At 51.7% G+C, this 24,494-nt stretch overlaps 1 protein-coding gene across 2 annotated transcripts in view; it reads left to right on the top strand.

The window, feature by feature from the left end:
- POMGNT2 (protein O-linked mannose N-acetylglucosaminyltransferase 2 (beta 1,4-)) overlaps positions 1-23,738 on the top strand; it is a 114,840-nt gene extending 91,102 nt beyond the window's left edge. For both annotated transcript variants that reach the window (XM_020993266.2, XM_078151163.1), the window contains one exon: positions 21,397-23,738. In XM_020993266.2, coding sequence (XP_020848925.1) covers positions 21,500-23,257 — 1,758 coding nt within the window. In that variant the 5' untranslated portion in view covers positions 21,397-21,499 and the 3' untranslated portion in view covers positions 23,258-23,738. The remainder of the gene's footprint in view (positions 1-21,396) is intronic.
- The last annotated feature ends 756 nt before the right edge of the window (positions 23,739-24,494 follow it).

The raw sequence follows: 24,494 nt of genomic DNA, 5'->3' as shown, positions 1-24,494 counted from the left end.
GTGACTTGGCCAGGGTCACACAGCTATTGAGTGTTATGTGTCTGAGGCCCAATTTGAACTCAGGTCCTTCTGACTCTAGGGGCGGTGCTTTATCCACTGTGCCATCTAGCTGCCCCTAATGCTCTGCTCTTTGAAAAAAATCCTTTGCTTACTTGGGCCTCATCCCACCTGAGCCAATTAGGACCCTGTGTTTTACACATGAGTTCAGTTTACAATTCTGTGCCGTGGATGGATAGAGAGAGGAATAATGTTTGTCTAATCAGTACTGAGGTGAAAGGCAGATAGAGAGCTGACCTCAAAGTCATATGTCCTGAGTTCAAGTTTCGCCTCTGACTATCAGACACTGACTGGTGACCCTGGGAAGTCATTGAACCTTTCCCTGCTAAGACAGAAGGTGCCGACCTGCTTTGGTGGAGGGCATTTCCATAGTAGGAAGGGATTTGCTTCCACGAATGAAATGCACACATTTTTAAGTTCATAAAATAAGGTACATGGGATCATGAAAGAAGAAAACAGAGTAAAATAGTTGTCAGCTTTTTTTCCCCCCCCCAAATTCATGGATCCCGGGTTAAGAACCCTCGGTTTAAGTGAAGCAGGCCAGATTTGGCTTGGAGTTTGGAGAATGAAAGGGGGATTCTTTTTTTCTTCTTTTGAGGTTATTCCATGAACCTAGACAGGCTCCTTCATGAATTATAATGTTATTTATTTATTTATTTTTTAGGCAGTTGGGGTTGAGTGACTTGCCCCAGGGTCACACAGCTAGTAAGTGTCAGTGTTTGGTCTGAGGCCAGATTTGAACGCCTGACTTCAGCCCCAGAGAATCATTTTTAAGAGGTGCCTTTTTCAGCTCCTTTGTCCCAGTTCCTTCCCGAAGATAGGAATTCTGGCCGCAGGAACAGCGTTGATACTGTGTCATGGCCGCTGTGTTCTGAGGGGCTTCTGGCTGAGAGCTTGGGAGGAACATGGGCCCTGCCCTCCCCCACTGCCTTGTTGGCTGCTCTTGGAAGGTGGGCAGGGGGCCTGCTGACCCAAGGCCAGATTTTGATCTGTCTGGGGAGGGGTAATTTGAGGTAAGGGGGTGCCAGCCTGTGATTATATATCCCCTCCTCCCTGGTTGGGCAGGAAGATGTGAAAATAGCGCGATGGAAGTTAATGATCCAGGGCCCTATGAAGGGCTAATGAGAAGCATCTTTCTGGAGGAACGAGCTTGCTTTCAGAGGACACAGTTTTGCGATCTTGAGGTACATTCCACAAGGCCCGCAGGAGGAGAACAGGTGGCATGGAGTCCCCCCCGGAGTTCCTTTCCTGGCATCAGCATCATCATCCCAGCTGGTTAGCATTTATATGCCACTGTAAGATAAGAATACTGGCCAGTGTTGTGATGGTACCTACTATGTGCCACACACACTATGTACTGAAAGCACTCGACAGTTACTGTCTTATTTGAGCCTCTCAACAGTTCTGAGGATTAAATTGGTGTTATTGCCCCCATTTTATAGACAAGGAAACTGAGGCTGTCAGAAGCTAAGTGACTGGCCTAGGGTCACCCAGCTATTAAATGTCTAAGGCAAGATTCGAATTCAGGTCCTGACTTCAGGCTCAGCAGTTTATCATCTACACTACCTGGCTAATACTATTCACAGAGCTAGAGCCGAAAGGGACCTCAGGGATCTTCCAGCCTGGCCCCTTCATTTTTCGGATGAGAAAACTGAGGCCTGGAGAGATTAAGACGCCCAGCGGGAGAATTTGAACCAGCTCTCAGACTCCAGAGCTGATGTGCCTTCCTGTGTTTGTAAGAAGTGCTGGGGTTGGGTGAACGTTAGTGGGCTGAGAGGGTGCGGCCTGCAGGCACGTTCCCATCGAAAGCCCAGCTCTCAGGCCATTGAGGGATGGTCCTTTGGTCAGAGGCGTCTGCCCAGGAGCTGGCTCTGCTCGTGAGGACAGCCTACTGGGGTTATGTCCAAGAGAGCGTGGTGTCCCTGCTTTGGAAGTCACGGGGCCTGGGTTTGAATCTGCGTTTTGTCGCTCAGAACTGGCAAAAACCCTGGGCTGTAATATCTCTGGACCTCCGTGTCTTTCTCTGTAAAAATGAGAGGTTTGGCCTAGATCAGTTGTCTTCATTTTTGTGTGGTTGGCCAGGGAAGCCCCTGGACCCCTTCTCAGAACGACATTTGGTTACCTACATTCCTGACCAAAGGAAGGGCTAGATTTCAGTTAAAGTGGGGAAACCGTTGTTGGCATCATGGGCCCCCTTTTGGCAGCGGGCTGGTGAAGCCTATGGGCCCTTTCTATGGATCATGTTCTTAAATACATAAAATAATATGCAGAGGATCTCAAAGGAAACCAACGTTATTGAAATACAGTTAGCAAAAATTTTTTTTTCTATTCTAAACTATTTTTTCTTTTTTTTTTCAATTTAATATTAATTTTTTTTTTTAAACAAGCTAATGCCCCAGACCAAGAACCCTGGGAGAAGATGCTATCAGAGGTTCCTTACGGCTCTAGATCAATGGTCCTAAGTCAGTTGCCTTCTCGGGGCCTCAGTTTCCCCCTTTGATAAATTAAAGGGGCTGTGGTTAGATGAGCTGCAAGGTTCCTTCCAGGTCTATCATCCCTTTATTTTTTAATTTATCCCTTGGCTTTTGAGGGGCTTCTTTTCAAATCCTCTGATGAGGATTTTTATTCCTGGCTAATTTCAGATGCTATTAGGACGTAGCTTTGATCCTATGAAAAAGAAAAAGATGAGGCCTGTGAGTAATGCATTTTTTCCTTTTCATTAGTATTAGTGTAAGTGATAATGGTTTTGATTTTCACTTGAGTTAGCTGAAGAGAAAATGAACGTTGAGGCGGCTTTGAGAAGGGCGGTCGGGAAGCTTGCCATTTCAACTTGGGATGTCTCAGCAGAGCTGCATGGGGTCCCCAGGCCGACCCTGCCCTTCGCTGACAGTCTGAGCCTCTTCTTCTTCGTCTTCCTGGCTGCCTGCTCACTACCTGGGGCCTGTATCGGCAGGAGGGCCCCTTTTGACTCCTCTTTGCAGAGACTCGGCTTTTCTTCCTTCTCGTACCTGAGCCCAGGAAACGGCTGCCTCTTGGAATCGTCTGGGGTGGACGGGGTGACAACGATGTGCTGGTCAGCTCCTCAGTCTGGGGCTCGCAAAGTGCACTGGAAGCGGAGGTCCAGGGTTCAAATCCCTGACCTCAGTTTCCTCATCTGTAAAATGACCATGTCGGGCCAGGTTCCTGGCCCTTTTTTCAGGACAGAGCAGGATTGAAGGACCCGCGGTCTTCTTCCCTTTCTTGCTGCTCTTCCCCAGAGCCCGAAGGAAGTCAGAAGCTGGCCCCGGCTTCCCTTGTGAGCTCCGGGGCAGCCTTGATGGAGCCTGGACTGAGAGCTTCCCTCACTGTTTGTCCAAGACCTTCAGCCTTTGTTGGAGAGTCATAGAGCTAGGGGTGGAAGGAGCCTCACAGGCCACGGAGGGCAGCACCTTCACTTTACAGATGAGGAAAAAGAAGCCCAGAAAGCTGAAGACCTCCCACTGGGGAGGACAGAGCTTTGTCCAGAGGCCTGGGAGGAGCCCTCCTCCCCCAGAGGGCCTGGGCGTGAGGGGGGGATCTGGGGGGAAGGGATCACTACCAGACAGGGCCGAGGGGAGATGGAAAAGAAGTGGACAGCTCTGGGTTGTCTGCCTTCCAAGGTCGGTGGGGCCCCGCGAGGCAGGCTCCACTTACTTCCAGACGTCAGTATACCTTTGGATGTATCGGCTGTCAGACTCTATTATTAGGGCAAAGAATTTCTCACTGGTGACATGCTGATGGCTCCTGGTGATTTAAATGGACCTCATCTGAGATGAGGAGGCAGTTAGCCTTAGAAACATTATCTCGTCTGGTTCATAGGACTTCCTTTCAAAGGCAGCAACTGATTGCCCAGTTACATTTACTGCTCTTCTATTCCTTGTCCTTCCTCACTCCCTCTCTCTTTCCTTTCTTCCCTTTCTCCCTCCCCTCTCTCTCCTTCTTTCCCTCCTTCCCTCCCTCCCTCTCTCCTTCCCTTTCTCCCTCCCCCTCTCTCTCCTTCTTTCCCTCCTTCCCTCCCTCCCTCTCTCCTTCCCTTTCTCCCTCCCCCTCTCTCTCCTTCCTTCCCTCCTCTCACTCCCTCTCTCCTTCCTTCCCTCCTCTCATTCCCTCTCTCCTTCCCTCCCTCCCTTTCTCCCTCCCCCTCTCTCTCCTTCCTTCCCTCCTTCCCTCACTCCCTCTCTCCTTCCTTCCTTCCCTTTCTCCCCCTGTCCTTCCCTTTCTCCCTCCCCCTCTCTCTCCTTCCTTCCCTCCTTCCTTCACTCCCTCTCTCTTTCCTTCCTTCCCTTCCTTTCCTTTCCCGCTACTCTTTCTCTAGAAAGGATAGGAAGACCTTTAGAGAATTGAGCTGGGGATTGTACACGGCCTTTAACATTTGTTGGAATGTAAAATGGCTGATTGGGAATGGCTTTCTCGGGGGAAACGCCTCATTAAAAGACGCTTCATCAGGTAGAATGTCCCCAAGCAGCCCTCAGCAGCAGCCTGTGCCCTCCTGCAGCCCAGGCACCGAACGTTGCTGAAGACAGTCACCCTGCCGTGACTTGGAGGTGCCTTGGCAGCCAGGAGTGGCAATTGTCAGCATCCAGGCTCATTTATGGTTTCTCTACTTTTAATGGAAGCAGCCAACAGGGGAGTAATTGGGCTGAAAAAGCTCCTCCGCCTCCCCTGTGGGGCCCCTGGAGAAGGCTGGGGTGGTGGGGCAGAGGGCAGGTCGATGGGGGATGGGGCTCACCATTTTAGATAGCCGTGCTGCTGGGAGTGAGGTGTAGATGGGATGGGGAGCGCTAGACCTCTGCTGGCCATTGCTGTGCGGAGGAGAGTGGGGAGTCCTGAAGCCGAAGGGGAAAAGCCCAGGGGCAGCTTTGTCAGTGACCAGCTGTGTGACCTTGGGCAAAACTGTTGCACCTCCGAGCCCTGGTTTCTTTGTTGGTGCAGTGAGGGTGTTGGACAAGATGACCGCTCTCTTGACTATGAGGAGCTCGCTCTTCCTCTGTCTGGTCTAGCTTATGAGGCTTGGCTGTTATTCCCCAGGGGGAAAAAAACCCTGTCTGTTTCTAAAGACAGCTCATGGTATGGTGGATAGAGTGCTGGGCCTGGAGTCAGGAAGTCCTGAGTTCAAATTCGGCCTCAGAAACTTACTAACTGCGTGACCCTGAGCAAGTCACTCAGCCTCTGTTCACCTCAGTTTTCTCAACTGTAAAATGGAGACAATAACAGCATCTACCTTGAAGAGTTGTTGTAAGAATCAGATAAAAAATTTTTTAAAAAATCAAATGAAATGACATTCGTCACTCAGCACAATGTCCAGCACTTAGCGGGCACTGTGGAAACACTGATTTCCTTCTTTGCCCTGCAGGCCAAGCCTTCAGGATGCCTGGTCCTGATCAGGGCTCTCATAGAGATCCCTGACAGGCCTTGTCATTCTCCTCCCCACTTCACTCCTACTCAGAATTCCCCAGAATTCCTTCACCAGAGATCATCTAGTTGACTGCAGGCCTTGGAGTTCTAGGTCCTATGGCAACAGTTGTAGATATAGTAAGATTTAGGACTAGAGGAAACCTTTAGACAATTTACCCTGTTCCCTTTATTTTATGCCCCAGGGGGGCCTCAGTGAGTTGCCCAACATCACCCACTAGGGGAGCTGGGATTCCAACCCTGGCCTGCCACATGCAAGCCCAGTGCCCAACTCCCACATTTATTGAGCACCTCCTATGTGCAAGGTGGTATGCTGAGCACTGGGGCTACCAGGATAGGAAAGAAAACAGCCCCTGCCCTCAAGGAGCTCCCGTTCTACTGCAGAATAGAGCGTGTACACAGAGGAGGAAATGCCAGGCAATTGGAAGAAGGTGACAGCACTAATCACCTGTTCTGACGTGTTGGGGGGAGTCTTCATTGAAGAAATGGCCCTTGAGCTAAGCCTCAGATGAAGGACTTTGACAGGCATGGGGACGCAGGTGGGACCTAGAGTCACAGATCTAGAGGTCAGTGAGTGCAGCCAGGGAAACTGAGGCCCAGAGAGAAGCAGGTTTTCCTAATGTCACACAGATAGAAGGTGGCAATGCTGTGTCTTCCAGTCCAAATCCAGCCTGCTTCCCCAGTAGCAGGCTCCTTCTAATGCACGGGTGTCATGGTCTTCCTAGAGAAGGAAGGACAAACATGAACTCTTCTGTTGCTGAGGATTTTGCCCTTCGTTTAGTTCAGTAAACATCTATTAAATGCCTACTGGGTGCCGGGTACCAAGCTAGGGACTAGTGGTGAAAAGATAAAAATAAAACAACCCTTGCCCTCGGGGGGTGGGGTGGGGGGTGGGGAATGACGTGAAGGCAGATCAATAAATAGCAGTCTCTGTGGAGGAGGATCAGGAAAGACTTCAGAGAAGAAGTGTCACCTGAGCTCAGCCTCGAAGGAAGCAGATTCTGTGGAGCTGACCTTCCCTGAGCGGCTGCTGCTGCACCGCCATCCACAGATCTCTGGATGTTCTTATCAGGGTGATAATGAGGCATCCTTACTCATTCTGTGGGGGCCATTGAGACCCTGACCCATTAGCCCGCTACCGGTAAAGCCAGCGAGCCCTGAGTACACTTGGCATTGTCTTGTGAATTCTGAAATGGAGAGACAGGTTCAGCGGACATCCTAGGCGGCTCATAGCATGTGATTGGATAATCAAATGAATAATTCGAATTGAATACAGCATAAGAATCATGCCCCATCCCCCACTATGCCCCTCCAGACTTTCCATGCCTGTTCTCCTCTTATAGGGATATTGTGGAAGATATTGAATTTTTGATTGAATATTTGATCTTAAAAATCGGAGGGAGCCACTGAAGGCTTTTGAGGAGGGGAGTAACCCGATCAGGCCTGTGTCTTTTGAGACACAGCCAATGTGGGCATTTGCTTTGCTTGACTTTGCATATTTATTAAACAGGTTTTGTTTCTCTTTTTTTCTCAGACATTTTTTGGAGGAGGGGAGCTCCCATCCCCCTCCCCTCCCCTCGTTTGTCAGATGATGAAACTGTGGCATAGATAGCTGTCCGGTGCCTTGCCCAGGGACATGGCCGGAAGTCATTAATCCCAGAACTGTCTGTCCAGTGTTCTCTGTACTCACCGCAGAAGTCAGTCTGTTCCCTTATTTGAAGTGAGTCCCATGAAGATCTTGGCCCAGGCCTGTTTCTTTGTTCTAATTCCTGACTTCTCCAGAGGTAAAAATAGGTCTTACAGCTCTGTGGTTCTAGCCACGGCTCTCACATGCTGAGCTAGAGTTTAGACCATGTAATGGGGTGTGTCACCACCAGGGGTCAGCGTGGAGCTATCTCAATTCACACTTGGAGAAGCTGTCCCCTGCAGCCTCTCCTAGGATGCCAGGAGTCAGCAGGGTGCTTAGAGATCCCAGGATCCCATCCCGACCTGGAGGGGCCCTCGGAGGCCATCTAGGCCCACCTTTTCATTTTAGGTGGCCCAGGAAATGTAAGTGACCTGCTGGGGGTCATACGTGAGTAATTCTTGGAGTGGGACTTGCCGTCAGTGAGGTCTCCACTGTGCCCCCTCCCTCGTAGTCTGGGCTTCATTCCTGGCCTGCATATCACACTATGAGGCGCTACCCTGGCAGGGTGGCGTTTTTGTACGTTTTTGTGTTTTTGCTTACTTGTTTACGTGTTGTACTCTCTGGCAGAATGGAAGCGCCTTGAGGGCAGGAGCTGTAAGATCTTTGTATTCTTGGTGCCCCACCCACGGGGCATTGTAGGAGGCTGACAAGCTTCTGAGGGGTGGGGCTTTGGGCTCCCCTGCCCCTGGGCCAGCCCTCTCCTCCCGTGCCCCCAGCTTCTCCGTGATGAAATGCCTACGTACAGAACTTCTTCCATTTGCCCTCGTTGCCCTTCCTCTCCCTCTTGGTTGATGGTGACATTTGGCGACTTGTTAACGTTTTTCTGCCTGTCATCTAGCAGTCGTGAAACCACGTTCTGTGTTGCTGTTTGACGTTGACAGGGGGCTGCTTGAAAAGAAGACCTGCCTGGGCCGGGGGGCCGGGGCTTTCACTGCCACTGCTCAGTTTGTGATGCCTCCCAAAGGGGTTTCTGGCCCCCTGCTTCTCCCCTGGGAGCTAGGAAGGCACAGCCCTGACGACACGGAGGCGGGAAACTGTGGGAGCTGAGCTGGGCGTGGATTGAAATGGAAGTGGGAAGCCAGAGACTGTGAAGTGGTTCAGTGGGGCCGTGGAAGTCTCTCATCACCTGGTGTCATTGAGTCATTGAGAGGGCGAGGGGGGGGCTGAGGCTCCCAAGATTCAGAGTTAGAAGGCATCTCAGAGGTCATTTGGCCCAGCCCCTTTGTCTTATTAAGGAAACTCAGGTCAGCCAAGTTTGAGTGACGTGCCCAAGGTCACACAGGTAAAGAACCAAGGCCGGTTCAGCACCAGTTCATCTGTCTCGAAGTCCTGTGCTCTCAGCCCCAGAACGTGGCCCTACTGCAGCCACGTGTGAGTCTTGCCAAGAAGAGCATGAGCAGCGCCTTCACCCATGCTTCCCTCCGTGAAGGTTTCGTGTTTCCCCCCTTGCATTCTCTTCTGCCTTCTCTGGCTTTGATTCCTTGACCTTTATTTCTAACTCAACATTGCCTTCCATCCAGCTGACCTCTGTGTTGTTCCAGAGGTGCTGCTTGATGGTTGTGTGACTGAGACAGTTTATGAAGTGACGATCTCGGGAGGAAGGAAGGGAAACATATTTAATAGCCTCTTGCTTGAGCCAGTATTTATCACTGCAGACTCTACATCATCTGAAAAATTGACAGGTGTGCCACCTCCACCTTCATTCCAGTCATTAGTAAGAATGGTGACCTGCTCGGGACCGTGGACAGATCCAGTCCGTTAGGCCTCTTGGGACCCAGACATTCACCGAGTGTTAAAGCCACTTTGCTGTCCTGCATACGCCGTAGAGGAGGCCGGGTGTTAGAGTGGGAAGAGTGCTGGATTTGGAATATGAAGACCCCTGGTCCGAATCATGGCTCTTCTGCTTTCTACCTTTGGAGTCTTGAACAAGTCTCCTGTTCCGTGGGACAGCCTGCGTAATTTGTATTCCTTTAGTTACCCATTAAACTGTAAGCTGTTGAGGGCAGGAACCGTGCATATCTAAACTCTGTAGCTCTTCCGCTGCCCTGGCTATGGCAAGCCCCTAATAAATGCTTGTTCCTTGCTTGACTTAAAAGAAAGGGTGCCCCCGTCAACTTAGGTGTCCTTTTGATCCCTCAAACCTTTTTCAGAAGCTTTCCTTGGTCTGAAGGACCCTTCGCACTCATTGCTCCTTTGGGAAGCTGGGGCTGGGATCACATCCCAGTATCCTCCTCTGCCTGAGGGCCTGACCTGGCATCCTAGGTCCCAACTCACACAGGGCCGGTATTTGTGAAGCCTGTCGGACCCATTGTCAGTATAGCTTTTATAAAAGGTCGCCCGGTGCTTTTCTTTATCATCATCTGTGATGTCCTCAAGTGTGGGGTGTGCTTCAGGCCCTGTGGTTGGTGGTAGCAGAGCAACCAATTTGAGATATTTGGGTTTTATGTGATTTTTTTGAAGAAGAAAAAACAAAACCTTGAACACATTGTCTGAAGTTCCTCACTGCTAACTTCCCTAGTTTCCCGTGTCCTGAAAGGACTCTGCTCTCCTCGGTGTGTTTGGGGGCCACGAGGTGGAGACAGAGGCGCTGAGATGAGGAGCTGAGCTCTCTGGAAGCCCCCGCGGCCCCTGTGGCCTGGATCTCAGCTGGTGGGGCCCAGGAAGCTTCAGTCACTGAGTTGTTGATGTTTAACCTTTTATGGTTTGCAGAGCTAGGGCACCACGATCAGGGCGTCATAGAAGGACCTCAGAGGTCATCTAGACCAACCCCGTCCTTTTATAAGAGAGGAAGCCGAAGCCCAGGCTGGGGGCGGGGGAAGGGAAGGGGATAACTTGTCCAGTGCCGCTTTTACTGTGCCAGGCTTCAGCTCCTCACTCTGAGTCTTGGTTAAGCAGGATGGATCCCTTAGAGTGAGGCAGGCTCTGCCCAATCAGAAGAACCAAGGCGTCATAGGACAGTGGAGCCCAGGAAGCATTTCCCAGTGCCCACATGGGGCCCTACAACTTTCTGTTTCTCCAGCCTAGTACTGTCTCCTCAGCACTCCCACCTCTTTCCCACCCTTAGGAGAGACCAGGTAACACGCTGCCAGTGTCTTTGAGCTGCACGTTTCTTCTCTTTGAAGTTCTGCAGTTGAAGTTTGAGCTGGGGACCTCAGCTTTCCTTAGAGGGCTCCAAGTTGAACCGTAGCAGGGGGACCCAGTGGACCACGCCTCCACCTCCTCAAGTTCAAGAGTAACTCCTCCCTGCAGACAGACTGCAGGTGGAAATGCCTATGCCTTGGGAGTCATGGTGTTCCACACACCAAGGAGGACCTTGGCTAGCATCACTGTGCCCCCTCCCTCCCCTAGCTGTCACAGAGAATGTGGCAGTCCTCCAAGCTTCCCCCACTTTCCACCAGGTGGCCTCATCCTATCCAAGGGGATGCAGAAAAAGTAGAGGAAAGGAGGGAGGAAATCCTCATCATTGACATATTTAAAGAGGAGGGGAAGCGGGGGAAGAGTCCACATTTCATTATTTCTTTTCAGGACGCCTGATGAGATGTTATTAGCATTGGTAGCAAGGAAACTTTACTTCACCTTGCCTGAAACATAAAAATTCAAAGTTCAATTGAACAAGCTCTCACTCAGTTCTTACAGCCTGCTAGGCTTGGTGTAGGATGTAGTTGGGGGAGGAGCAGAGTATGAAGATGGTAAGTAGTCCCTGCTGTCTTCAGGGGGTTGACATTCTATGGGAGGAGGGGGAAGGTATAGAGGTTTTATACAAAGGAATAAATACAAAGAATATATAAGGAGGAGGGTGATGCATGGGAGGGGCAGGATGAACTTGTGGTCTCCTTGGAGTGAAGAAACTCTCTCTACAGATGCAGGGAGGCCCCTGCTCCAGCCTTCCAGTCTTAGTGAGTTGCCTGATGTACTGAGAGGTCAAGTCATTTGGCCAGGATCCCCTAGCCCGTCTGTGTCAGAGGAAAGCTTTGAACTCAGGTTCCCCTGACTCCAAACCGACTCTCGCTCCACTTTGCCTCATTGGTATATACAAAGTGATCTTGAGAGGGAAGGTGTAGGTAGGAATTGAAAATGGAACACCCTACACAGGGGAGGAGACCAGTGTGACTGAAATGGAGACCATGTGAAAAGTAGTGATATGAGAAAAGGTACAAGGTAAGGGTGAGCTACAGTGTGAAAATAGCAGGCTGAGGATTTGTGTTTATCCTGGAGCCAATGGAGAGGTCACTGGAGGTCACTTCTGAGGAGGGGAGTGATAAGCTCAGATCTATGAGATGATTGATTCCTTTGCTTTGTGGAGCTGTTTGGGGACCTTTCTCATCACTGGCTAGTAGCTGTTTTCCCCCACTGAAGCCATTCTCCATGTGGAATGGAAGTGACCCTGCTCTGCCCTGCTAGAGTATAGGCCTGGTGACAGACTGCCTTCCAAAGACCAGCCTAGCAAAGTCTGCAACACAAGCTGGTGGGTTATGGGGAGATGAATTTGCACCACCTACCTGCCTCCTACAGATGGCTGGACATTTTCCTGTGGCTCCCCTGGATTCAATGATAGGAAGTCTCCCCTTTGCTGGTCATTTGCAATGGTTTCTTTAGCAAGAGCAGGTAAATGTAGCTTTTCGTCAGGGCTCTTACTCACAAAGAGGAGAAATGGTGGATACCATAGTCAGCATGGCTCAGAATCTTAGAAACTTAATTTCATGTAGCTTTCACATAGTTGCAGAACTAGGAATCCTTTCCTGGTCTCCTGAGTCCCAGTGCAGTGTGTTTCTCATGACACTGCATTGCCTTGATTTCCACTGGGCTTCTCTTCATTTACTTTGCCTTGGAGGCTAATGTGAGAAGCCAGGAGTCACTTGGAGCAGAGCTTGGAACCTCAGTTGTGTTACTCCTTTCTCAGTGTGTCCAGAATCATGGCCCAGTGGGAAATGTCTTGGATCATGGAGAAAACTGACTTTGAATCCTGCCCCCTACACTTAATGAACTGTGGGCCCATAGGCAAGTCTACTGCCCTCTCTGAGAGGCAGTCTTTGCCATCCCTTCCCCCAAATCCAACCCAAGTCAAGAGGCAGCGTATCATGGTGGATAGAGAGCTAGTTAGCTTTAATCAAGAAGAACTGGGTTCAGGTCCTTCCACTGACCTTATGGCTGGATGTCACTGGGCAACCTCTAACCCATCAGTGCCCTCTGGGCAGTCCAGGACTATCAGTTGCAGAGTAGACGGTTTGGTGGAGAGAGTTGCCTCACTAGAACTCCCCCCCCCCCATCCATACCAATAAAGTCACACATGCTGTCTAAAAAAAGGGGGGATTATAGAGTCACAAATATTGACCTGAAAGGGGCCTTGGAAGTCATCTTATCCAACCCCTTCATTTCCCAGATGATAGCTGTAATAACACCCTCAAGGTTGTTCTGAGGTTCAGGTGGGCTCCTGTATGTAAAGCGTTTTAAGGTGCTATGAAAATGGCAGCTATGATTATCCTTTGGGAATCCCTCCTTCTCCCCTCCCCCCAAAGAAGTGGGACCCAGGACCAAGAGGGAGATGCTTAAATAATTGGCCTACTTAGGGCAACATTATTCCTTAGTATCAAGGCTAAACAGTGAGAAGCAAGAGTCCCCCACTCCTACCGAGATTCAAGTCCAGCCCCGTAAACACAGCAGCCCCAGGGAAGGAGAAGGCTCTTCTTCTGGAACTTCCCTTGAAAGCCAAGCCTGGGATCTAAGGTGCCCCTTCAGGGTAGGAAAGCTAGCGGAGCTCCTTGCCAGCAGCTCCCCTGGCTCTCCTCCAGCCATGGAAGCTCTTTCCACTGAGCCCAGAGACTTGCCAAAAGCCATTTACTATCATGTTTCTCTTTTCGGTGATTGAGCTCGCCATCTCCTCCTCCTTTTCTCCCTCCCTCCCTCTCTGTGTCCCCCTTCTCTCTCCCCCTCCCTTCTATTCTCTCCACTTCCCCCCACCCCTGCCTTTTGTGTGGCTGTTTTTAGCACCAAGAGGCGGTGTTGGGAGAAGCGGCTCCTTGCACTGGTCTTCCGTTCTCCCAGATTCTGCCCCCTTTGAAAAAGGGAAACCCCCACCCTTTGAGCCACCCCATCTGTCTCGGCGTCTGTCCGTCCCTTCATCTGTCCATCCGTCTGTTTACTCCGCCTTCCATCCCACTTGTCTCCGATTGTCTCCCGGTTCTGTGTGGCTGCCCCGCTGGGCATTTGCAGGAATACTGCAGCAAATCATCCTGAATGCTTCGCTGACCTCTGGGAGGCTCACAGATTGAGGTGAGCCAGCTGGAGCGATAGGACACTGGCCAGACGGAGCATGCTCAGAGCTGGAGGGGAGGGGGGTGCAAAAGGTAGCTGGGGCTGCAGATGGTGCACCGGGCAATGGCTCAGGCGGCCGAGGCAAAGGAGAGGAGCCCGGAGGGACAGCCGCCGTTGAAGAGATGAGCCGCCTCGGAGAGTAAGGAGCCCTGGGTCCCTCTGAGGGCGGGGACGGGCATGTGCTCCAAGCCCCCCTTGCTTAAGGAGAGCACTTAGAGGCAGCGTCTTTTTCTCCTTTCCCCGGGCTGGGCTGATGGCGCTGTCCAGCTCGTGGCTCTGCTGAAGGCTGTCTGGTGCCTAGCCTCACGGTCGGCGTGCCGGGCAGGTTGAGCACCTTTTCCAGAACACCTGGACCGAGGATTCCCCTTTCCTGCCGCCCGTGTAAATATGGGAGGAGAGAGATTGAGGGCGGGGGCGGGCAGGTAGCACTGTCTGAAAGATATTTTTCCTTCCTAGCTTGATGAGGTGGGGTGGGTCAGCTTGCCATGTGGCTTATTGGGCTCCCGGTTTTGGTTTTATTTTCCTTTAGCATTCCTGGTCTTTCACCACAAGGCTTTTAAGAAGCTTGAGCCACTTGCCCCATAGAGATGTTAGCAGTGTGAATAAAGTGGAGCCCAGGAAACTCTATGGGTTTCTCATAAAGGAAAGATGATACTCTTGGTGTTAGGGATGCTGATGGGAATGGAGGAGCCTATGGATGTGTGTGTGTGTGTGTGTGTGTGTGATGAACCGGGCAGCTTTTCAGCTCCTACATCATTCAGTTTTACTCTGTGCACAGCCTAGCTTGCTGCTACCCAAAAAAGAGGACCCACCCCTTTTCATTGGCTCCGTGGATTAGCCAATGCATTTCTGCTCTTGTGTACTATTTCCAACACATAGCACCAGCCCCAACCAGCGGTTGGGAACACATGGCCACCAGCAGGATTTCCCCAGCCAAACCTTTCTTGGACAACAAGATACCAGGAGGCAGAGGGAGGGATGGGGTAGGGGTCAGTACAAGAGGTAAAGGATAGACAAGATCTGAGGATGTCTCCACAACCATTTGCCTGAGTACAGGGAGGCGTTTGGGTGCTAATGTCATGTCTGCTTTCGATTGCTGGTTCCTGCAGAAAGGAGGAGAGAGGGAGAGGGAGGGAGGGAGAGAGAGGAGAGAGAGAGAGAGAGAGAGGAGGAGGAGGAGATGGGGGGGAGAGAGAGAGAGAGAGAGAGAGAGAGAGAGAGAGAGAGGAGGAGGAGGTGGGGGGAGAGAGAGAAGGAGGGGGGGAAGAGAGAGAGAGAGAGAGAGAGAGAGAGAGAGAGAGAGAGAGAGAGAGGAGAGAGAGAGTAACCTGAGCTTTTGGTAAACCATTAGCAAGCTTGTTCTGCTTCTCTCTGATCACAGCACTATACCAGGAAGACTCCACCTGTCTGCTCTCAGGTGTACCCCCTGTGATCTTCCTCAGCCAGACTTTTAAACTTCTAAAATAGGTTCTCTTTGTCTAATCTGGGGCCCTCTTCTTCTCTCTTCCCCCATTCCCAGCTGTAACTGCAAGCCTGTGGTCCATAGGATTGTCATTTTAGAGTTAGAAAGACCTAATGGATCATGCAGGCCAACCCTGAGCTGACTGAGGCCCAGAGATGTCGCCCAGGGTCACAGAAGTAGCAGAGCTGGATTTGAACCCAAATCCTGACTCCAAATCTTGTGTTCTTGCCACACTGCCCTGCACTGACTCCATCTCCCTTCTTTTAGCTTCCGAGATTCTGCTGTAGGCGGCTGCCCCTTGGGTATAGGTCTGGGGTCTGTGGGCTGAGTGTCAGACTCAAGCTGGAATGGATTTACCACGTGATGCTGCAGCTTGAGAACTGGGAAGCTTGGAAACTAAAGGGGAGGGAACTGAGAGAAGGTGGAGAGACATCGAGGTGCTGGGCTCAGAGCCAGGAGAGACATAGGTTCAAATACTGACTCTGACATTACTCACTAGGTCACCTTGGGAAAGTCGGGGACTCCTCTGGGCCTCATGTAAAGTTAGGAGGTGGGGCCAAATGATTCCTAAGGTCCCTGATCCTATACTCCCTACTTTGCTCCAAGGGCAGAGTGGCATTCTCTCATCTGTGGTGAGCTGGCCCTCTCCTGGCTGTGTGATCATGGACAAGGGGTTTTCCCTCTCTGAGCTCAGGTTTCCTCATCTGTAACATAAGGATCATTCTACTTACGCAGAACTGGGGTGAGGATCAAATGAACTTCAGAATGCAAAGTGCTTTGTATCAGTAGGAATTTGTGTTAACTTGTTACCAATTTAAATTCCAAAATTGGCTGCCTCTAATTAATGATGTTGGTGTGGATTGATGAATCATGCAAATTACATTTTCCTCTAGGATAAAAGCAAACCCATTTTTGTGCTTACTCCATAAATTAGTAATGACAGCAATAATAATAACAAGGCACTTAAGAAATGTTTATGGACTGACAGTTCCCTAGAATTTTGAGGCTTACAGAGCCCATTTCTAACCACATGCCTGTGAGGAGGGGACTGCAGCTATTCACTGTCCCCATTTTACAGATGAAGACACCGAGGTGCTGAGATGTGAGGAGCTTTGCTCAGAGTTAGTAAATGTCATGAGTGCAATTCAAACCTTGCTCCTTACTTTAAATTTTTATTAAATTTTTATTTTAAAATCATTCATTTATTTATTTATTTGTGCCATCTTCACATGGTAGGATTCTACTGGGGGGATCTTCCGCCCATTCCTGTTTTCTATTTCTAGGTGCTGGGGGTACGCAGACAAAATGAAAATTGTCCCCTGCTCTCTGGGAGCTAACATCCTATTGGTAGATACGATACAGGATCATGGCTTTAGAACTGCAGCTCCCTCGTTTTGCAGGAGAGGAAACCGAGGCTCAGAGAAATTAAGTGAGTTGCCCAAGGTCACGTAGACAATAAGTAGCAGAGGCAGGATGTCCTTTCCTCTGTACCACAAGTACATCGCCAAGTAAATGCAAGTTGATATGAGGAAAGAGAATCAGGTCTGGAGAATGAGGAACAGACTCAGGAGGAGGCATCTGAGCGGAGTCCGGAAGAGGCAGAAGGGAGGCCCAGCTTGCACAAAGGCACAAAGGTGCGGCATTGAATGCTGAGTTCAGGGAATGAAAACGTGCCAGAAATGAGATCCCTGTCAGCCTACAGGAAGATGCTGCCGGAGGCTAACCACGAATGTCCCCTGTTAATGATGGCTGGTCATGGCAGAAACCTGCCCAGGGGTGGTTCAGGAGCTGCTCCAGACCCATGGCCTCTTCCCTCCTCTCCATCCCTCCCAGCTTTGAAAATGAAGCAGAGGCCAGGCACTAAGTGAACGGTTTTGGAGTTTCCCTCCTCCCACCACATCTTCTTCCCCAGCACCAGCAGAGCTAGGGAAGACTCACCCGCTCTCCAGCTTTCCTTCTGCAGTGTTGAGGTTCATAGATATCCCCAGACCCTGGTTTTCCCTACCCAAGAGATGCTCACACCCCTGCAAGTTCTCGCCTGTTCTAGCTTAGTATGACATTGGGTGTCTTTCATCCATCCATCCATTCATTCATTCACTGCCTTTTGTGTGTGTGTGTGTGGGGGGGTGTCCTCTGTATCTGACCAGGCTGGAGGACCAGCAGCTGCTCTTAGGCCTGATCTGACTCCTGACGGTCATGGAAGCTTTGATGTGTCCCCCACCTCCCTTCTTAGGCTCCTGGATGCTTACCGTGTTGATGCCGGATATCATGGGGTCACCTGAGGAGCTTACCTCTACTGTAGTTTGGAACTCCTGAGCTCAGATCCGTCTGCCCCGCCGCCTCCAGGGGCAGAGATTACAGGTCTATACCACATACGTGGCTCACCCAGCATTTTTTAGCACCCCCCCCTTATGAGCCAGGCATTGGGATACAGAATCACAGATAGATGGTCCCTGCCCTCTCAGAGCTTACATTTGACTTGGGAAAAGCCGCTTGTCCACAGTTTAAAATAAAGATAATGTGGGGGGGGGGCTGAGGAGAGGGGACTCAGAATAGGCCTCCCATGAGAGAGGCACTTGAATGGACTTTGAAAGAGACTAGGGATTCTAAGAGATGGAGGTCAGGAGAGAACGCACTCCAGGCCTCAGATGTCTCGTATTGGGGATCAGCAGGCTGGCCAGTTTGGTTGGCGGAGAGGACTGGGTGATCATCCAGGAAAACAGGCTGGGCCAGGACTGTGGGGAGCAGAGCTAGAGTTCTCTCTGCTGTGGGAGGGGACTTCTGGGGGAGGGGCCTCTCATGTCGACTCTGCATGCCAGAGGCATTCCTTACCTCAAAGCTTCGAGATCTTACCCAGGGGACTGTCAGGGAGCAGCCCTTCATCTGCATGAGTTGGGGTGTCCTTGGGCCAAATGTGTCCTGTCCCATGTGAACTAACCTCAGGATTTCAAAGAGCACGTGCCCTGGGCTCAGCCTGCAGTCAGCTCACTCTGTGACCTTAGGTGAGCGCCTTCTGAGCTCTGGGCCTCAGTTTCCTCCCCGTAAAATGATTTGTCGAATGACACGCTCGCTAATATCTGGATCCACATCTCAGCCTTGCCATACGTGCCTGTGCAAGTCACTTTTCAAGTCTCAGTTCATTTGTGACATTAGGGGGTTGGACTCAGTAACATTTAAGGTCAGTCAGTAATAATGGATCAATAATCAGTAATTAATAATAAACATTTATTAAACACCTCCTGTGTATAGACACTGTGCTATGTGCTGGGGATGCAAAAAGAGGTCAGAGACAGTCTCCGCCCTCAGAGAGCCTACCCTCTCAAGGGGAAGACAACACAGAAACAAACATATGCAAAGTAAGTTCTGTACAGGATACGCAGGACGTATCAGCGGAGGGAGGTGCCGGCATTAGCAGGGGAAGGGGTGACTTCCAGGTCCCTCCCAGCTCCAGACCCGTCGTCCTGTGGGCCTTTCCAGCCGCGTGACGCTGAAATCCCGGATGGTGGCTTGTGGAGGGCTGCACCTTTCCAGGGCATCTGTGCCATTCCATGCAGCGCGTCCAAGGTGAGGGGAAGCCAGGAGGCAGCGGTGGGGAGAGCCTCAGAAGCTCCGCTTGAGGAGCCCAGCGTATGTGCGGCAGATCAGCGTTCTTTCTGGGGTGGGGCTTGTAAATACCACTCTCAGTCCTTGGTCAGAGGCCCTTTCTTGGGCGGGCTCCAGCACCCTGGGTTTGGCCCCGCAAAACCATTGGGAAAATGTTTCTTTGTGGGGGAGTCTCCAGACCCATGGCACCGATGCCGAGGTTCAGCGCTGTGGCAGCTTCTGACCAAAATGCCCCCAAGCCCCATCACGTTTACCCAGCACCTGCCAGGTACAGTAAGCCACCCTGTTTAGAGGGAAGATGGAAGCAAGCAGTGTCTGGAGTCCAAAGAAGTAGTCTCCGTCCCAGCTCTGCCCCTTAGCAGGTGGGTGGCCTTGGGAAAGTCACAGCATTTTCCTTCATGGGTCCTCAGCCTCCTCATCTGGCAGATGAAGATCGCAGGAGCACAGGTTTAGAGCGAGAGGGACCTCAAAGGTCCTCTCATCCAGCCCACAGTTATACCGATGAGGAAACTGAGGCTGGGGTTGTAAGTGGCAGAGACAGCGTCTGAAACCAGGTTCTCTAACTCCAAACCCAGGATTCCTTCCATCTCCTCACCCTGTTATGACTTGCATAGGATTCAGAAGCAGGCCGGACATATGTGCCTTCCAAATGTCTGAGTGGATTCTAGGATACCCAGTGCCATCCACCGTTGGGGAATGCCCAGGGAATGTCAGCTGATTTTAACACTGATGTATGTAAAACCCAGTGTTGGGGCTTAGCTGGTCTCCAAGGGTCCTTTTGGCCCTGACGCTCCTGGATTCTGCTCTGAGGCTCCAGGGACAAGGCGATGCTTCAGCTGCCCACACATATGGCTCTATGGTGACCTCTTCTTTAAAAGGGGACAAAAAGTCTGCCCCTGCATCCTGTAGGCAAGAGGATCTGGGCCGTTTTGTGTCATGGCCCTTTGGCAGTCTGTATGAAGCCCTTGGACTCTTTTCTCATAATCATGTCTTCAAATGTGCAAAATAAAAACACAAGATTACCAAGAAAATCAGTTAGATTTTGAAGTATGCTCATCAAAATATATTTTTTAAGAACAGTAGGAAGGAGACCAGTGTTTGGGGATGGGAGAGGAAGGTTGGTTAAGGGAGGGGCTCACAAACCCCTGCTGATTTCCCAGGAATCAGGGACAGGCAGCTAGAAGAAAGACACAGATGGGGACGGCTTCCCAGAAAGAGCGACTGGTGAGGTTTTCAAAATGTCAAGTTGTGTTTTGCCTATAAACAAGTTAATCTAGCGAAAAGAGGCCACTAGAATTGGTGGTGAGACACTGCTTCCAGAACGAATGTTTTCTTGAGTTTGTGGGCCTTTACTTTCATCCTTTCTTTTCTTTCATGTACCGAAAAGCAGAGGCACAGCCAACAGATTGAAACTTCTGAGTTTGTCCAGGTGCTTCCTTCATAGAACCCTGATTATCACTGATTGAGTCCTTGCTCTGTGCGGAGAGCCTCTCACAATGCCCACGGCCCTGCCTTATTTCCCCCAGAAGCTCCTGCCAGAGTAATATGTTGCCAGTGGTGGTATAGTGGGAGATGGGATCAGCTTGGACCTTCTCTACTCAAAACTGAATTGCTGCTTCCCAGGGAGCAGCCCTTCCAGATCTGGCCCAGGGCTGAAAATGAAGAAAGTGCCCATCCCTGCAATAGAGCTTAGGGAGCCTGGGAGCTGTAGCAAGAAGGGCAGTTATCTGGATAGGCCAAAAGTAGTAAATGTGTAGAATTTCGTATGTATTATTGTGTATATCATACACATTATTGTGTGTGTAAGGGTATGTGAAAGATGCGTATAAGACCTTCTTTGTTGGACTGAACATCAGCCAGGTCACAGCATCCCCACAACATCCCTCCTGCCATGGTCACACTACTCTGTCTATCTGTCTCTCTCTCCTCTCTGTTTCTGTCTCTGTCTGTCTCTGTCTCTCTCCTCTCTCTTCCACCCTCTCTCTTTCTCTCTGTCCTCTCTCTACCACTTTCTCCCTCCCTCTTTTTCCTCTCTGTCTCTTTGCCTCTGTCTTCTTCTTCTCCTCTCTCCCCCACTCCCTCCCTTTCATTCCAGAGTACGCCATATAGGGCCCTGGAAGAGGGCACTGGTTTACAACCCAATTCCATCTCTTCAGGAATCTAGCATTTGTGTGTGTGCTTTTTTGGGAGCTGTTAAAATTCTCCTTTCAGTTTATTGAGGTCGGTTGAGGTAGATTTACACGTTTGCTTTGAGCTACAAACTTCCTTAAAAGTCTGGTTCTCGGCACGTCCTCGTTAAACGCATCCTCTCTTGTTGTTAACAGACTCCTGGGGAGTGGCGTCTGTTTTATGGAGTGAGAGTCAGCTGGACACGGTGCTTTCTGGACCACAGGGTAAAAACTGCCAAGCATTGCTGGTTGGGAATAAAATCCCTTTCTGCCGAGGTGTTCCTCACAGACTGGTGTAGAAGGCAGAAGTAATGTTGATGATGCCTGGGTCCTTCACATATAACTCTCTCTCATCTGTGTGGTGTTTGAGGCCGGGTGCGTCAGGTCAGGTATATCTATCCCTGATTTTCCAGGCAGCTGAGAATCAGCGAAACAATGTCTATGCTGGTGCTGTTGTGTGTTGCTACTGATTTCATGGCACCATAGACATTCAAAGACTTTTTGTCAACCCTCTTATTTTACAGATTAGGAAACCGAGCCACAGCAAAGTTAAGTGACTTACCCAGGATCACCAGCTAAGGCAGGCCTTGAACCCAGGGCCCTCAGGGACCCTGCCCTTTGAGGACGGCATCGGGTTTCTAAACCTGTTTGCTTTTCTTCTCTCTCTCCCCTTGCAGGTCTCTGCTTCTTCTTGCCATGCCTGAGGAGATGGACAGTGCCCCCCCGCTGCCCGGCTCCACCCTGTGCCCACCATCCTACTAGACCCCTGGCGCTGGCAGGATGAACATCGCAGCTGTGTTCAACGCCCTGCTGGTGTCCATCCTCGCGGCGGTGTTGTGGAAGCATGTCCGGCTCCGGGAGCATGCGTCCATGCTGGAGGAAGAGCTGGCCCTCAGCCGCCAGGCCCGGGAGCTCCCCCGGGAGACCATCGACTACCAGGCGGCCCTGCAGAGCCTCCTGGAAGAGGGTACGCGCATGGTGTGCACCGGCCGCACGCACACCGACCGCGTGTGCCGCTTCCAGGGCCTCTGCTACTCCGTGGAGGCCGGAGAGTTCCTCTTCCTCCACAGCAACGCCTCGCTCATGCTGCCCAGCCTGGGCCCCCGCCGCTTCCAGCCCGCCCTCCTGGACCTGTCCTCCGTGGAGGACCACAACACCCAGTACTTCAACTTCGTGGAGCTGCCCGCCGGCGCCCTGCGCTCCCTGCCCCCGCCGCTCTTCATGCCCGAGGTGGCGCTGATCACCAACCGCTTCAACCCCGACAACCTCATGCACATCTTCCACGACGACCTGCTGCCCCTCTTCTACACCATGCGCCAGTTCCCTGACCTCGACCGCGAGGCCAGGCTCATCTTCATGGAGGGCTGGGGCCCCGGGCTGCACTTCGACCTCTACCAGCTGCTCAGCCGCAAGGCTCCGCTGGTGCGGGAGCAGCTGAGGAGCCTGGGCAGCCTCCTGTGCTTCCCGCAGGCCTACGTGGGGCTCTCCAAGGTCACCACCTGGTACCAGTACGGCTTCGTGCAGCCCCAGGGCCCCAAGGCCAACATCCTGGTCTCGGGCAACGAGATCCGCCAGTTCACGCGCTTCTTTGCCGAAAGGCTGAACGTCAGTGGGACGGAGGGGCGGGGGCGGGGGCGGGGCCCCGCCGGGGAGGAGTACATCGTGGTCTTCAGCCGGACCCTGAACAGACTCATCTTGAATGAGGCGGAGCTGCTCTTGGCTCTGGCCCAGGAGTTCCAGATGAAAACCGTCACGGTGTCGCTGGAGGACCACTCGTTTGCCGACGTCGTGCGGCTGGTCAGCAACGCCTCCATGCTGGTCAGCATGCACGGGGCCCAGCTCATCACCTCCCTCTTCCTGCCCCGGGGCGCCGTGGTGGTGGAGCTCTTCCCGTATGCCGTCAACCCCGACCATTACACCCCCTACAAGACCCTGGCCGGCCTTCCCCACATGGACCTCCGGTACGTGGCGTGGCAGAACACCAAGCAGGAGAACACGGTCACCTACCCCGACCGGCCCTGGGACCAGGGCGGCATCGTCCACCTGGACCGGGCCGAGCAAGAGCGCATCCTGCAGAGTCGTGAGGTCCCCCGGCACCTGTGCTGCCGCAATCCCGAGTGGCTCTTCCGGATTTACCAGGACACCAAGGTAGACATCCCGTCCCTCCTCCAGACCATCCGGGGGGTGGTGAAAGCCGGTCTGGGGCTTGGGAAGCAGAAGTGGGTGAGCGGCCTGTATCCGAGCAAAGTGAGAGAGGCCAGGTGCCAAGCCTCCGTGCAGGGCGCCACCGAGGCCCGGCTGAGTGTGTCGTGGCAGATGCCCTGGAATCTCAAGTTCGTGAAGGTCAAGGAAGTGAAATACGAGGTCTGGATCCAGGAGCAGGGGGAGAACGCATACATGCCTTACATCCTGACCCACCAGAACCACACCTTCGCTGAGAACATTAAGCCCTTCACCACCTACCTGGTCTGGATCCGATGCATCTTCAGCAAAAATCTCCTGGGACCTTTTGCAGATGTGCTCGTGTGTAGCACGTAGCCCCACGGGCTTAGTCAGCAGCAGGAGATCTTTCGACGTCCAGGATGGTCTCAGAGAATCGTGTGTGCATTGAGAAGGTGGAAGAGAAAGAGCCCCCGCCCACCCGCCCCCAACCCCCACTAGTGCCTCAGTGGTCGTTATTGCATTTACTGTGTGTGTATTCTTGACTGTGACAATACTCGGTGGAACCCAACCTTTCCTCTCAGCCCTGCCTCCCCGCCTCTTCAGTGGCAACAACTGACTGCCCACCCCTGCCCCTCCTTCCACCCCGGACTATTCCCTCCACCGTTGCCATTGAGTGTCTGTAGTACTGGAAAAGTAACTGTGAATCAAGTAGGTGGGTTCAAGCCCTGCATAGGTTTATGGGGACCGTGGGGGGTTATGTGGAGTGTTTCATTAGCTTCTTCATTGTGAAACTTTACCCAAATCCTAGTTCAAGGATGTGTTGTTGAGACGTTCAATAAATGGTTGTGAGCATCAATCCTCCCTGAGTCCCTTGATTTGGGAGTGTGGGGAGGGAACCCAGTGCATTGATCTCCAGCGATTGTGGCAGAGTCATCCAGGATGACCCTGGGTGTAGGTGTGGTCACGAACCCTAGGTCTAGAATCCACAGTCCCCCAGGGAGTAAGCCGCAGAGTGGGATTTGAACCCAGGACCTCTGACCTCAGAGCCATTGAACCACTCTACCCCCAATCAATCAGCAGCATACTGGGGATGTGAAGAAAAAATTAGAGAACCCCCGACTTGACATTCCTTGGAGGAGGGGACACCACGCATAGATGTAAGTCCATACAAGAGGAATACAAGGGAGAGGCAGTAGTAATGGGGAGGGGAGGCATCAAGGAAGGCTTCATGGAGGAGGTGACATTTGAGCTGGGCTTTGGAGGAAACTTTGAGAGGAGCTTTGGGGGTCTCCAAGAAGCCCGGGGAAGAAGACTGTGAGGAGGAACTTTTTTTCCTCATTGGAGGTGTGATGTGGCAGGAAGACCCCAAGCCTAAGGGTCAAGAGCCCTGGGTCTGAATCTTGCCTCATATCATAGACATGAGAGTGATGACCAGAGGGGGCAGGTGGTCTTCCTTCATCTTAGCCAAGCAGGTTGTTTCTGTTGAAGTGGGTTTCCTTTGCTAGCTGAGGTATGAGTCACTTGTATGAGTCACTCAGGAGCAGAGAGGGGAGAGGGAGGTAACGTCTGGGAAAGGAATTTTGTTAGAACCACTACTGGCTTTCAGAGCTCA

This window comes from Phascolarctos cinereus, unplaced genomic scaffold, assembly GCF_003287225.1.
Source record: "Phascolarctos cinereus isolate Bilbo 61053 unplaced genomic scaffold, phaCin_HiC Scaffold_1;HRSCAF=81, whole genome shotgun sequence".
Taxonomy (NCBI): Eukaryota; Metazoa; Chordata; class Mammalia; order Diprotodontia; family Phascolarctidae; genus Phascolarctos; species Phascolarctos cinereus.
Note: the sequence above shows the minus strand (reverse complement) of the source record. Positions and strands in the feature narration are given on the sequence as shown.